The sequence below is a fragment of the Lynx rufus genome, unplaced genomic scaffold (assembly GCF_022079265.1).
Source record: "Lynx rufus isolate CCGP_SWC_20201006 ecotype Redwood Valley unplaced genomic scaffold, mLynRuf1.p SCAF_9, whole genome shotgun sequence".
Taxonomy (NCBI): Eukaryota; Metazoa; Chordata; class Mammalia; order Carnivora; family Felidae; genus Lynx; species Lynx rufus.
The window spans coordinates 11875387-11890860 of NW_025814897.1; the positions used below are offsets into that span (position 1 = coordinate 11875387).

At 42.7% G+C, this 15474-nt stretch overlaps 1 protein-coding gene across 4 annotated transcripts in view; it reads right to left on the reverse strand.

Annotated features, from left to right (window-relative positions):
* USP28 (ubiquitin specific peptidase 28) overlaps positions 1–15474 on the reverse strand; it is a 66851-nt gene that overhangs the window by 37302 nt on the left and 14075 nt on the right. For all 4 annotated transcript variants that reach the window (XM_047070875.1, XM_047070874.1, XM_047070873.1 and 1 more), the window contains exons 2-3: positions 10157–10234; positions 8555–8687 (exon numbers count right to left, since the gene is read on the reverse strand). In XM_047070875.1, the coding sequence (XP_046926831.1) occupies positions 8555–8687; positions 10157–10234 (211 nt within the window). The remainder of the gene's footprint in view (positions 1–8554; positions 8688–10156; positions 10235–15474) is intronic.

A 15474-nucleotide genomic window follows, 5' to 3' on the forward strand; every position in this document is an offset into this window, starting at 1 on the left:
ATAAACTAAAACAAAAAAAAAAAAAAAAAAAGAAGACATACTCCCCAACTCATTTTATGAAGTCAGCATAACATCTAGATATATCCCAAACCAGTCAAGAATAGTGAGAAAGGAAAAGCAACAAATATAAACACAGATGTAAAAAAAGAAAGAAGATATTAGCAAATAAAATCCAGTAATCTACCCCCCAAAATCAAATAGTAACACCACGCTGAGTTCATTGCAGAATGAAATACTGAGTTAACATTAGAAAATTACCATCAAAATACACTTAAAGGAATAATCATCTTAATAGATACAGAAAAAGTACTTAATAACATTCAACTCTATTCGAGAATAAAAATCCCAAGCCAACTAAGAACAAAAGAGAATATTCTTAGGCTGAGAAAGAGTACCCATGAAAAGCCCACAGCAAACTTTATACTTAATTGTGAAATGTAAAACACTTTTATTTTATTAGTAGTTTTTAAAATGTTTTATTTATTTTTGAGCGGGGTGGAGGGGGCAGAGAGAGAGGGAGACACAGAATCGGAAGCAGGCTCCAGGCTCTGAGCTGTCAGCTCAGAGCCCAACGCAGGGCTCGAACCCACAAACTGCACGAGATCATAACCTGAGCCAAAGTCGGACGCCCAACCAACTGAGCCACCCAGGCACCCCTCGGCACAACAGTTCTTAACTGGGGGTGAATCTGCACCCTTCCCCTCCTAGGGACACCTGCCTACACCTGGAGATGTGTCTTCAGCTGCCAGTACCTGGGGGAGGGGGCACTACTGGCATCCAGCAGGTAGAGGCCAGGGACACTGTTCAACATGCAACAATACACAGGATGGCCCTGTTCAACAAAGAATTGTCTGGTCCCAAACGTCAGTAGCCCAAACATCAGAAACGCTATTCTCAAAAAAAAAAAAATTAAAAAAAAAAAAAAAATAGTGGGGCGCCTGGGTGGCGCAGTCGGTTAAGCGTCCGACTTCAGCCAGGTCACGATCTCGCGGTCCGTGAGTTCGAGCCCCGCGTCAGGCTCTGGGCTGATGGCTCGGAGCCTGGAGCCTGTTTCCGATTCTGTGTCTCCCTCTCTCTCTGCCCCTCTCCCGTTCATGCTCTGTCTCTCTCTGTCCCGAAAATAAATAAACGTTGAAAAAAAAATTAAAAAAAAAAAAAAAGAAACCCTATTCTCTGGGAAAGCAACAGAGAGTAAACAAACTAAAAAAGTCAACCAAAGGGTAGCCTGGAAGGTGGGAAGGGCTATGGATGAAAAGTTGAGCCAGGCCAGGATGCCAGGATGACGATGGAGGAGGTGAGAAGCGGTCGGATTTACTGAGGATCCTTTGGGAGGGAGGAGAGGAAGCAAGAAGCCAGAGATGAAGCTTTGAGCCTGAGCATCTGGAAGGATAACTAAGTGGTCCTTCCCAGCGGTCTCTTTATATCCATTCTTAACTGCCCCCTCTGCTCCCCTGCCAATCTTCTCCTTTCTCCACACGGCAGCCAGGACAATCTTTAAATAGAAACTTGGTGCCTCCAGTCCCCTTCTCTGTTCACCCCCAAGGTTCCCAAATGCCTGGTGGGCGCCCACCCTGATCCAAAAGGTCTACGATGACATGACCCTTCTAGTTCCTCTTGCTTCTCCTTCAACCCTACTCACCTCCACCCGCCGGCCACAGTGTACCTGATGCACCTCCTCAACACACCAGGCTCTGGCCTCTCTCCCCTAACTACCCTCCACTCCTGTCTGACCCTATTCCTCCTGAAGGCCTCTGTTTGGAGGCCATCTCCTCCAGGAAGTCTTCCTGGACACCCTCTGCTGGATGAGAGGTCTTCTCTGGGCTTTCACACCACCCTGAAAACACATTTATTTTAAAACCAAGACAAAAATGCCTACCATCAGGACATACATTCACTGTGGTTCTGAACATTCTGGCCAGTTCTTACAATAAGACAATAAAAGGGGAGCTTGGGTGTTTCAGTCCATTAAGCACCCAACTCCTGATCTTGGCTCAGGTCATGATCTCACTGTTCAGGAGTCCAAGCCCTGCATCAGGTTCCAGACAGCAAGCACAGAGCCTGCTTGAGATTCTCTGTCTCCCCCTCTCTCTCTGCCCCTCTGCCGCTCACACACACTCTCTCAAAAATAGATACATGTTTTTTAAATAAATAAACTCATGCAACTGAATAATAAAAAAAAAAAACAAAAAACAGGCCAATGTTAAAAACAGGCCAAGAATCTGAATAGACATTTCTCCAAAGAATATCTACAAATGGCCAATAAGCACATGAAAGGATGCTCAACATCATTAGCCATTAAGAAAATGCAAATCAAAACTACAATGTGCTATCACCCCGCACCCACCAGGACGGCTGGTATCATAAACAGACAAAACAGGAAAATAACAAGTGCTGATGAGGATTTGGAGAAATTGGAGCCCTTGTGTGTTAGCTGGAGAGGACACAAAATGGTGCAGCTGCAGTAGAAGTTTGAAGGAACCGACTCTGGCAGCCCTTCAAAAAGTTAAACATACAAAGCTTTAGGACATTGGACTGAGCAAGGATTTCTTAGGCCACCAAAAGTACAGGGAACAAAAACAAAAATTGGCAAATGGGACAAAAGCAAACTTAAAAAAATTTTTTTGTGCATGAAAGGCTACAATCAATAGAGTAAATGGGGCACTTGGGTGCCTCAGTGGATTAAGTGTCTGACTTCGGCTCAGGTCATGATCTTGCAGTTCGAGGGTTTGGGCCCAGCATCGGGCTCTGTGCTGACAGTACGGAGCCTGCTTGGGAACTTCTGTCCCCCTCTCTCTCTGCCTCTCTTTCCTCTCCCATGTGCGTGCGCACACTCTTTCCTTCTCTCCCTCAAAAATAAACATAAAAAAAAAAAAGATGTAAATAGAATAAAAAAGCAACTACCGAATGGGAGAAAATATTTACCAATCACGTATTTGATAGAAGGGTTAATATCTAGGGGCGCCTGGGTGGCCCAGTCAGTTAAGCGTCTGACTCTTGGTTTTGGCTCAGGTCACTGTCTGGGGTTTCATGAGTTCGAGCCTCACGTCGGGTTCTGTGCTGGAGCATGGAGCCTGCTTGGGAATCTCTCTCTTTGCCCCACCCCCACTTTCACTGTCTCTCAAATAAATAAATAAAGGGTTAATATCTAGAACATATAAAAAACTCCTACAACTCAAACCAAAATAACCCAATTTGAAAACAGGTGAAGGACCTGAATGGATGTATCTCCAAAGATGACATACAAAGGCCCAACAAGCACGTGAAAAGATGTTCAGCATCACTAATTATCAAAGAAAATGCAAACCGAAACCACACTAAGGTATCACCTCAAACTCATCAGGATGACAAGTAAAACAAACAAACAGGAAATAACAAGTGCTGGTGAAGATGTTGTGAAATTGGAAGGCTTGGTGAGACTGTAAAATGGTGCAGCAACTGCTATGGAAAACAGGATAGAGGTTCCTCAAAACAAATAAAAATGGGGCCACCACCTGAGCCAGCAATCTCACTGCTGGATATACATTCCAAAAGGACCGAAAGCAGGGTATCGAAGAGATAGTTGCACATCCACGTTCACAGAAGCACTATTCACAAAAGCCAAGCAGTGAAAGCAACTCAAATATCCACCGACGAATAAATGGGTAAAGAAAATGCAGTGTATACCTACAACAGAGTGTTATTCAGCCTTAAACAGGAAGGAAATTCTAACATAGGCTACAATGTGAACCTTGAAGACATCAGGCGAAGAGAAGTAAGCTAGCCACAAAAGGACACATACTGTATGATTCCACTTGAATGAGGTACTCAGAGTAGTCAGAATCATAGACAGAAAGGAGAACAGTGGTTGCCAGGAGCTGAAGGGAGGAGGGAATAGGGAGTTATTGTTCAGTGCGTAGAGAGTTCAGTTTTGCAAGATGAAGAAGTTCTGGAGATCTACTTCACAACACTATGAATACATTTAATACTACCAAACCGTATATTTAAAAATGGTTAAGATGGTAGGGGTGCCTGGGTGGCTTAGTCACTTAAGTGTCTGACTTCAGTTCAGGTCATGATCTCCTGGTTTGTGGATTTGAGCCCCATGTTGGGCTCTGCACTGACAGCTCAGAGCCTGGAGCCTGCTTCCGATTCTGTGTCTCCCTCTCTCTCTGCCCCCCCCCCCCCCACTCACACTCTGCCTCTCTCTCAAAAATAAACATTCAAAATTTTTTTTACACGTGGGAACGCAAGCTGGTGCAGCCACTCTGGAAAACAGGATGGAGGTTCCTCAAAAAACTAAAAATAGAACTACCCTACGACCCAGCAACTGCACTACTAGGCATTTATCCACGGGATACAGGTGTGCTGTTTCGAAGGGACACATGCACCCCCATGTTTATAGCAGCATCATCAACAATAGCCAAAGTGTGGAAAGAGCCCAAATGTCCATCGATGGATGAATGGATAAAGAAGATGTGGTGTACACATATACAATGGTGTATTACTCGGCAATCAAAAAGAAGGAAATCTTGCCATTTGCGACTATGTAGATGGAACTGGAGGGTATTCTGCTAAGTGAAATTAGTCAGAGAAAGACAAAAATCATATGACTTCACTCATATGAGGACTTTGTTTCAGATAAACATAAGGGAAGAAAAGCAAAACTAATATAAAAACAGGGAGGGGGACAAAACAGAAGGGACTCATAAATATGGAGAACAAACTGAGGGTTACTGGAGGGGTTCTGGGAGGGGGATGGGCTAAATGGGTAAGAGGCACTAAGGAATCTACTCCTGAAATCATTGTTGCACTAGATGCTAACTAATTTGGATGTCAATTAAAAAAAAAATAAAATAAATTAAATAAATAAATAAATGTTTTAATGGTTAAGATGGCAAATTTTATGTTATGTGTTCTTGACCACAACTAAAAAAAAAGACTTCCAACTAATAAATTATGAAGTATTGATAGAATATTACCATTTCGAAGTCTCCAATAAAGTCAAGCATCTCAGCAATAATCACCAATGACTGCAGAAGACACTAGGTCGGGGATTTTATAATAAATAAATCAAGCGGATAATCTTCTGAACACACTAACAATTCTAACAACACAAAAAGAGGGCGATCAGATGTTACTTGCTTCTTCAACATGACAAAACAGAAGATCCATTATACACACAATACTACCTGTGACACGGTCGTGCCAGTTAAGCACCTAAGTCTACGGGAAAGACAAGGGACAAAAAACCCATTCAAAGATACTGCAAGATTTGATTTCTTTGGACCTTAAACCGCAAGTAAAAAAGAGAGAGGGGATTTATACAGAGTATCTTAAAAGACATTTCAAACATATCTAATGTTTTAATGCCGTCTGTATCATTATTTTTGCAAACCAAGTGCAAGCGTGTTGTTAATGAGATGATTAAGGAAATTTCTACACTGGTCTTTGAGTGACATTAAAGAATTATTAATTTTTAATGTGTGATAATGTTGCAGCTAAGAAAACAGTCCTCTTTTAGAAAAATTAAAACAAGGAAGTTGACACAGAATTGTTACATGACCCAGTAATTCCATTCGTAGGAATGAATTAAAAACAGATCCTCAAAAGAAACAGAATAGGAAACATGAAAATCCAATATAACAGAGAGCTGATAATGCAGACCAGTGGGTAAGTAAAGTCTTTTTTTTTAATTATTTTTTTTAATGTTTATTTATTTTTGACAGAGAGAGAGAGAGAGAGAGAGAGAGCAAGCATGAGTGGGGAAGGGGCAGAGAAAGAGGGAGACACAGAGTCCGAAGCAGGATCCAGGCTCTGAGCTGTCAGCACAGAGTCCAACACAGGGCTCGAACTCATGGACTGAGAGATCATGACCTGAGCTGAAGTTGGACACTCAACCGACTGAGTCACCCAGGTGGCCCTAGTAAAGTCTTTTTAATAAAAGGTACCAGGACAATTGAGTAGCTGTATGGGACCCAGTGAGTGCCAAGGAATCTAAAACTGTATCCTTACCTTATGCCTTGCCTCCTCCCCGCAAATCCACTTCAGATGGTTTAAAGAATGTGAAAAGCAAAACATTACAATTCTCATATCCTAGGACTGCAGAGTATAAAAGGAGTTCTTAAACAAAAAGCACAAACCACAGGAAAAGACTGACAAATGCAACCACAATAAAATTAAGGTATTTAGCTCACACCATAGGGTAAAAACCCAAGTCACCAACAGGGAAAAGATGTCTGTAATACAAATCCAAAAAAGTGGGTTAATATCAAATATATATAAAGTCAATATCAGTAAGATATATATCAAGCCTAAGGCTATTATCAATAAGAGAGTATCAGGAATCAATAAGAAAAAAAGCAAACAAATAGAAAAATTGAGGCAGAAAACCCAAAGAGAAATTTCACTCACAGGAAAACGTGAGTGGTCAAAAGGACAAAGTTGCTCAATCTCCTTACCAATGTAAAAAAACCCTCACTGAAAACAAGATATTTTGTAACAAAAATACGGGCAATAATTTTATAATATAACCAGTTTGAGAGCAACAGGTATCCCCCAAATCCTGTTAGTGGGAGTTTAATAAATAGGTAAAAAACCTTCTGGAAAATATCATTACCTATAAAGTTGAAGATGAGAGTACCTTACTACCAATGACACTCCTGGGTATATGCTAACTACAGAAATTTTGCATACATGCACAAGAAACATGAATCAAACAGCTCACAGCAACCTTGTTTATAATAGCAAAAAAAAAAAAAAAAAAAAAAGGAAACAACCCCAGGTCAATAAACAAATATATCACTTTCGGTATATTCAGACTATGAAATACTACATACCAGTGAAACTAAAGGAACTACAGTTATAACCTTCAATATGAACGAGTTTCAAAAAGAAAAATCTTAACTGAAAAGAGTCACTAGTACACTGACATATACAAGAATATTCACAGCAGCACTGTTCATAGTAACTCAAAACTGCAAAAGGCCCAAATATTCGTTAACACCATCTGCCCCAGCTGATGGCTCCCTCCTCCAGGAAGCCTTCTTGGCTTCCAGAGTCCCATTTTCCCAGCTCTCCTGGTATTCCTCCAACCTCCCTGGACACTGTCCACCTGCTCCAGCCTCTGAGCACTGGGAGGGTCCATTGCTTAGTCACTGAACCCGTTCCTTTTTGTACACCCCCAACCCCTCGGGAAGCTCATCCAGTATCCCAACTTCACGGACCATTCACAGGTTCAAGTTTTCTCTCTCTGTAGCCGGATCGCTCCCCTGAGCCGCACGCACACTTGGATCCCCCCACTGCCTTTCAGACACTCCACTTGATGTCTAGCAGGTGCCTCAAACTCAGCACCGCCCGACGATCTCTTCACCTGCCACCCAGTCTGCTGTAGCGGTAGTTACTCCAGCATTTCTGCAGCTCGGGAACAAAGCCTGGAGCCCCTTCAAGTCCCCTCTCTCTCTTTCACACACACCCCTTATCTCCGCTGTAAGCAAGTCCCCCTCGGCAGGGGCTCCTCACCCCTCCGCCACCACCTCCTGGCCCACACCGCCAGAACCTGCAAAGCCTCCTGACTGCCCCAGGCTCCCTGCTCTGATCCATGCTTACCACCTCACCCCACAGCTCTGTTCTCAACAGAACCATCAGAATGACCTTCAGAAAACGGAAATCAGTTGAGGTCACGCCTCTGCTCCAAACTGTCCCAACGGCTAGCCTCTAGCTAGCGGAAAAGCCAAGCGCGCAAAGGCTCAGCATGACACGCCTCCTGGTCCGTCTACTACCTCACCTCTCACTGCCCGCCGCACTCACTAAGCTTCCGCTCTGGCCTCGAGCAACTGATGTACATCCCTGTCTTAAGGCCTCATTGACTTGCTCCCTCACCTCCTTTTCACTATCTTTAGTCTTAGCCTATTTAAAATCCAATCCCCAGTGCTCCTTTTTCCATTTCTTTTTTTTTTTTAACTTTATTTATTTATTTTGAGAGAGAGGGAGGGAGGGAGAGAGAAAAAGACAGCAGGGTAGGGGCAGAGAGAAGGAGACAGAGAATCTCAAGCAGGCTCTGTACTGACAGCACAGAGCCCGAGGTGGGGCTCGAACTCACAACCTGTGAGATCATGACCTGGGCCGAAATCAGGAGTCAGACACTCAACTGATTGAGCTACCCACGCGCCCTTCCTTTTTCCATTTCTTTCATTCCATCCTTTACTTTTCCCTACAGTGGTCACCACGTTCTGATAGGCCACATAATTTACTTACTGACTTGTGGGTTTCCCCCACAAGAAAACAAGCTGCATGAAGGCAGGGATTCTCGTTCTTCTGCTCATCTCCAGTACCTAAAAGAGTGCTTGGCACATAGTAGGTGCCCATTAAATAAGTGCAGAATGAATGAATGAATGAATGAATGAATGAATCCATGTAATTGCTCAGAATTGTGCCTGGCACACAGTGATGGTTCAATACTTAGCAATTATTAGCATTATTCCCACAGGGTTGATGTGATTGGTGGGCAACCCATATACACTCATTTCTTACATTCTGCTAGTTCGGAGCAGGATACACGGAGATAGGATACACCTACTTGCTAATACTTCTTTGCTAGCAGCTCTCCCCTCTACTTCAGATGGTTCCGTAGCAACAGTGTCTTGCCCGGGTTCTTTAACTCTTTCTTCAGTGAGGAGGCTGACCGCCTGGGTGATGTCACCATTACTGGCCTAATGAAAGAGAAAACACAGACATTTCAAAAGTAAAGCATCACAGCATTTAAAATAAACAGTGAGTGAGTTTTTTTGGTTTAACTCCCGACTACCCTGGTGACATTCTGAGTAATTCAAGGCATGAGGTAGCAAGGAGAAGAGAGTATGGTGGAGGACAGCAAGGGTACTACGCTCAAAGCTTGTATCAAATGGTTGGCTCCAGGAAGGGAGTTGCCATGTTCTGATTTCCCACAACACGCAGAGAAGAATGAAATCTTGCTGGAGATTTGTTCTCACTGCTCTGGAAGTTACTGCTCCTGATTTTACAGGCTAGCAAAGGCATGATGTATCAAAAGGGGCTGACAGTTAAAACAGAGATTCTAAAGGAAGTCAGCCTCTACAATAAAAATGTTAGACAGTTACCATATTCGATAGTGGTGACCATACTTCTGTCTGCTTTTAACTTTTTATTAGGAAAACTTTCTAACATACACAACAGTAGAGGGAATGTATAATTGAACCCTATGCACCCGTCACTCAGCTGCAACAATTATCAAGTCATGGTCGATCTTGTTTTGCCTAACCTCTCCCAGACACTGTGAAGCAAATCCTAAGCTTTTCTTTTTAATTTTTTTTAACATTTATTTGAGAGAGAGCGCACGTGAGACACAGTGAGAGAGCATGGGGGAAGGGCAGAGAGAGGGGGAGAGAATCCCAAGAAGGCTCTGCGCTCGAGTCCGATGCAGGACTAGAACTCACAAACCACGACATCATGACCTGAGCCGAAATCAAGAGTTGGATGCTTAACTGACTGAGCCATCCAGGCGCCCGACAAATCCTAAGCATCTTATCAATACATCAGAATGTATCCTTTCAAAAATATAACCCACAATGCTATTACCACACCTTAACAGTAACAAGTGTTTTGGGGTGCCTGGGTGGCTCAGTAGGTTAAGCATTCGACTTTGGCTCAGGTCATGATCTCGCGGTTTGTGAGTTTGAGTCCCATGATGGGCTCTGTGCTGACAGCTCAAAGCCTGGAGCCTGCTTCGGATTCTGTGTCTCCCTCTCTCTCTCTCACCCACTTACTCTGTTTCTTTCTCTCAAGATTAAATAAACATTAAAAAAAATTTTTTTTAAATAGTAACAAGTGTTTTAATATCATATAACCAGTTCAAACTTACCTGACTCAATGATTTTTGAGTTTGTTTGAGTCAGGATCCATATAAAGGCTATAAAACGCAATTGGCAGATGCGTTTCTTAAATCTCTTTTGCTCTGTATGGTTCTTCCCAGTTAAGTCTCCCCCATCCTCAACATCCCCCCACCCTTATAATTCACATGGAGAAGATACTGGGTGATCTGACCCGTAGAGCTTCCGTCCCTGTATGCACTTTCGTTTTGACATAAAAATAGCTTGACTTGACATAACCATGATATGGACAACTATTTTAAAGCCTGTTGACTAACAGCGGTCTTGAAACTAACCTTCAGAGCTTCATGAAGAAAGGAAGGGTCCTGAATGCCTGTGATTTCTCTTAGTTGGTTTAACAGCATTTGGCAGCTCTGTATTTGAGAGACAAACAAACAAACAAAAAAAAACAGAGACATGTCAGTCAGAAAGTAAACTGGATACATTTCAAGAATTTAAGTACAAGCATCTTGGATAATCAGGCTTGAGACTTGCATATTTTACTTTAAGGAACTGACAAACTCCAAGCAACACAGTATTGACTGTCAGACACATTCTAAAATGCCAAATTTATTTCTCTTGTAAAAGGTTAATCATGAAACATGCTTTTGGCACTGGTGGGAAATAATATTAGTAAACAGTAAAACTATTAAGTACGTAAAATATTTAAATGTAGTAGTTAGCCCTCGTAGTAGCTAAAGTGCCTGAGGTTTTTCTTTCTGTGAGTAATACATAACTGGGTCATATAAGGAGTCCAGGGAATTTGCATGGATGTGAAGATGTGCTATTTTAAGCCACACTGCACATACCATTTTTATGTGTCATTTTTCACTGACAATAAATTTCCAATCGTGTAATTAACAAATGATACCACCAACGTCATGATTAAAACTTCAGATTTGATTGCTTAAAAAGCAGAGAGAGAACCAACATTTTCTGAATTGTAAATAAAATTCCAGAGGGAATAAACTATGGAAGCCCTTGTCTTCATTAATCAGAATCATGGAAAAACCTATCTTGTTAACTTCCAGCTACCACAAGATCAGTTTCTAACTCCTTTACAGCCTTCAAGTCTTCATTGGAACACTTTACCCTGTTTTGCACAAAGACAAAAGTTAACACAAAACACCTATTTTTCACAAGCAAGCTCATCTAAAGAACTGGCTCGCCCAATTCTTTTAGATAGATTACTGAAAACGAAATAGTTCAAATTTAATTCAGCGAAAAGAAATCAAATTTATACCATGCCTAAGGTTGTTTTGATATTAAGCCCCAATTCAATATCTGATGCTCCCCCTCCCCATCAACTATCTTTCAGTTGGTAATATGTCTCCAAGAGGCAGTCTACACTCACTGTCAGCTGTAACAGAAATAGTATCCTATGTTTTTCAACAGCTGAGGGCCCAACGCAACACTTAAATATCACACAACTAGAAATAACTAACTGAAACAGACCTGCACAAGTGCTCAGAAAAGCATCAACAGTCTTTCTCCTCTGGTCATGGGCCACAGTCATAGGATAGAAATGGAACCCGATGCTGCTGAGACCAGCACTCTTGGAGGCTATGAGTCTTTTCAAAGGTAGTCACTGCCTGTACACTGGGACAGTGCTATCAGACTAAAAGGTGTCTGGATTTAGCCTTGGCAAATGCTAGCATAAGGGCTTTTAGAAAAATAAAGTGTTAAAAAGTTTTTTTCCCCAAACTAATTCTTTTTTTTCTTTAATAATTTTTTTAAGTTTATTTATTTTGAGAGAGAGTGGGGGAGGGGCAGAGAGAGAGAAGGAGAGAGAGGATCCCAAGCAGGCTCTGCACTGTCAGCGGGGAGCCCGATGTGAGGCTCGATCTTGCAAACTGTGAGATAGTGACCTGAGCCCAAATTGAGAGTTGGACACTCAACCAACTGAGCCACCGAGGCGCCCCTCAAAATAATTCTAATTCCATTTTATTTTATGCGTAAAAGTGTGTGAATCTATACATCTCAATCATACACAATTTTCTAAAGAATCAAAATCAATATGCCTCAAAAAGGGTGGAATAATACAGACCTTCCTCAAGTTATGACGGAGTTACATGCCAGTAAAGCTATCGTAAGTTGAAAATATCATTAAGTGGAAAACTCATTTAATAGACCTAACCTCCCCAACATCACAGCTTAGCCTAAGCCTACCTCAGATGTGCTCAGAACACTTACATGGGCCTACAGTGGGGAAAAAAAATCATCCAACACAAAACCTATTTTATAATAAAGTGATGAATATCTCATGCAGTGTACTGAATGCTGTACAGAAAGTGAAAACCAGAATGGTTGTAATTGTATCGGTTGTTGACCCCCCAAGGTAGCGCGGCTGACTGCTCCTGGGCCAGCATCACCAGAGAGGAGCATATCGCATAGCGCCAGCTTGAGGAAAAGATCGAAATGCCAAATTCAAGGTATGGTTCCTACTGGATGCATGCCACGCTTACACCAATGTAAAGTTGAACCCTCATACGTCTGTAATTGGGAGGGGGAAACGAGTGGCGTTGTTATCCCTAAACTAGAACTAACAAGGTAGCCATGGGATTGATAATCACATCTTCACCTCCAATTACCCTGTCAGTACCAACTGACACTTTGGATTCCCAGAAAATCATGCTAGTCAGAAATAGTAGTTAACGTATGCTGCTGACTGTCAGAAAGGCAATGCTATACATGCTCCGTATGTATTAACTAATTTCAGTTTCACCCTCCTAAGAAAGCTGTGACAGGTATTATGCCGCTGTGACAGAGAACAAGCACAGGGAGGTCCCTGCACCAACACAAGGTTACTAGTAGGAAGGGCTGCCGTGAGATCTGACCCCGGGCTGCCCTGCCACGGGAGTCTGCACCCTACGCCAGGCTGTATCTGAGAAGACAAGGGCAACAGGCAAGAATACCTATTTCAGGGGTGCCTGGGTGGCTCAGTTGGCTGAGCATCCGACTTGGGCTCAGGTCATGATCTCACCGTTCGTGGGTTCAAGCCCCATGTCAGGACCTGTGCTGACAGCTCAGAGCCTGGAGCCTGCTTCAGATTCTGTGTCTCCCTCTCCCTCTGCCCCTCCTCTGCTTGTGCTCTCTCTCTCTCTCTCCCAAAAATGAATAAATAAACATTAAAAAAAAAAAAGAATACGTGTTTAATGCAAACCAATGCAGATAATTAATTCTTGTATTTTGACCTTAGTCTTGCATCTTTGGGAGTTTTCTATCACTATTTTGCCTGCCTTACAAAACCACACCTTTGACTACTTAGTCAGACAATCAGTTCTAAAACAGGAAAGTACTGTGTCAGAGGTAAACACTACTTTTGACTGAATCTGAACAGCACACTTACTTTATGCACCACAAAGGAGAAAAAACAGTTGCCATTTAAACCAGGACACAATGCCTTCATGACAGTCCCAGGAGACACGTGAATTGGTCACACCAGCTTCCTGCAGCCCTAAAATTTCTTATTTATTTCGAGAAATACAGCCATTTCCCCCGCTTCCCCAGGTGCACTGCCTGGCATGGGACAAGCAATTCTTTTGCATGTCTCTCAGCAACAAAACTTAATATACCTAGGGTGGCTTCCTTTCTTAGGTCCCATAAAACACTCAATTGTACCTTTGCAAGAAAATTTGAAACTGCGATCATCCCTCCAGGGACAAATATTTTGCCTCCCATAAAATCAAATTTACACTCTGCTGTTCTGTTTCTATGCCTTTCTTCGTCCAGTTTTCTTTTTTCATTTAAATGCCAAATCACAGTGTGATCTTTTAATTTTTTTGATGTTTATTTATTTTGGAGAGACAGACAGAGACAGAGCACGAAAAGAGGAGGGGCAGAGAGACAGGGAGACACAGAATCCGAAGCAGGCTCCAGGCTCTGAGCTGTCAGCACGGAGCCCAATGTGGGGCTCGAACCTGTGAACCATGAGATCATGACCAGAGCCAAAGTTGGACACTTAACCAACTGAGCCACACAGGTGCCCCACAGTGTGATCTTTTAAACTGAAAAGTTAACTAAACTAAAAATTCAACTAACCAACAGCACACGCAGTCAACCGCCAGGACAGTAGGAGCAGCTCTGACCAAGCACAAACGTGTGAAGATAGTCTAAGTACCTCCTACCTGCTACTTGCAGACAGACAATGTAAGGAACATCTCAAGTTCAGAGATCTCAGAATGCCAAATCAATGTGAATCAGTGAAATATGGTACTCAAGTATTAAATAATTCACCAATCATCATATTTAGCCATGGATTAAAGCCCCACTCCCCTTTCTCCACTTTGTAAGATAAGCAGTGGACACTAAGACATCTAGAATATAACACACACACAAAAGGAAAATAAACTCTGAGTCCCCCCTTTTTAAAAGCTACTGGTCAAGGGGCACCTGGGTGGCTCAGTCGGTTGAGCGTCCGACTTCGGCTCAGGTCATGATCTCACGGTCCATGAGTTCAAGCCCCGTGTCGGGCTCTGTGCTGACTGCTCAGAGCCTGGAGCCTGTTTCAGATTCTGTGTCTCCCTCTCTCTCTCTCTGACCCTCCCCCATTCATGCTCTGTCTCTCTCTGTCTCAAAAATAAATAAACGTTTAAAAAAAAATAAAAAAAAAAAAGCTACTGGTCGGTTAAGCGTCTGACTCTGGATTTCAGCTCAGGTCATGATCTCAGGGTAGGTGAGTTCAAGCCCCGGGTCAGGCTCTGTGCTGTCAGTGCACAAAAAGTTTCTGGACACAGATGACAACTATGTAAAATCATTTTGTACAACTCCAGGAACAATACACTACATGTTACTTCAAATCCAAACTCCTGATTTTGTTCCTCAAAGGCCATAGATAACGGCTTCTACCTTTAACCTGCCCGTCATTTTCTCCTACTCAGTCCTTACCTCACAAATGCATCCTCTCTCATGCCTTCTAGTGTTAAACTTCTGTTGTCTCCAGGAATGCCCAATTCCACAGTTCAGGGCTATATTCATCCCTTCTTTTTTTTTTTTAAGTTTATTTTTGAGAGAGAAAAAGGAAGAATGAGCATGGGAGGGGCAGAGAGAGAGGGGGAGAGAGAGAGAATCCCAAGCAGGCTCCATGCTGTCAGCACTGATCCCAACGGAGGGCTCAATCCCATGAACCACGAGATCATGGCCTGAGCCAAAGCTGGACGCTTAACCAACTGAGCTACCCAGGGGCCCCAAGGGATAGATTCATCTCGCTTCCTCCTTAAAGTCATTCCCAAGAACTCTGGTCCACACTATTCTCTACCTTTCGAATCCCCCATATTGCGGGAACAAATGAGCTTGTGAATGAAAGGGTCTAAACTGTCTTTACCCGGTATTTCTCATCATGTGGTTCTCTAACTGTTTTCAAGGGGAAATTCCTGCCTCCATAAAGGCAAGAATCATACAACATAATACCTAATTTGAACCATGCAAAGGACTGTGCTGGTAACAGTTGGGACTATCATGTCAACATCTTCTTTGTGCCCAGAACCTTAGGTGCCTCACACACACGTCATCCTTGTAACAACCCTAAAAGGTAGGAATCGTTATCTTCGTTGTGCAGATTAGGAAACTAGGGTTTACAAAATCCATTTTGTCATCAAATGTCTTGAATTAAAAA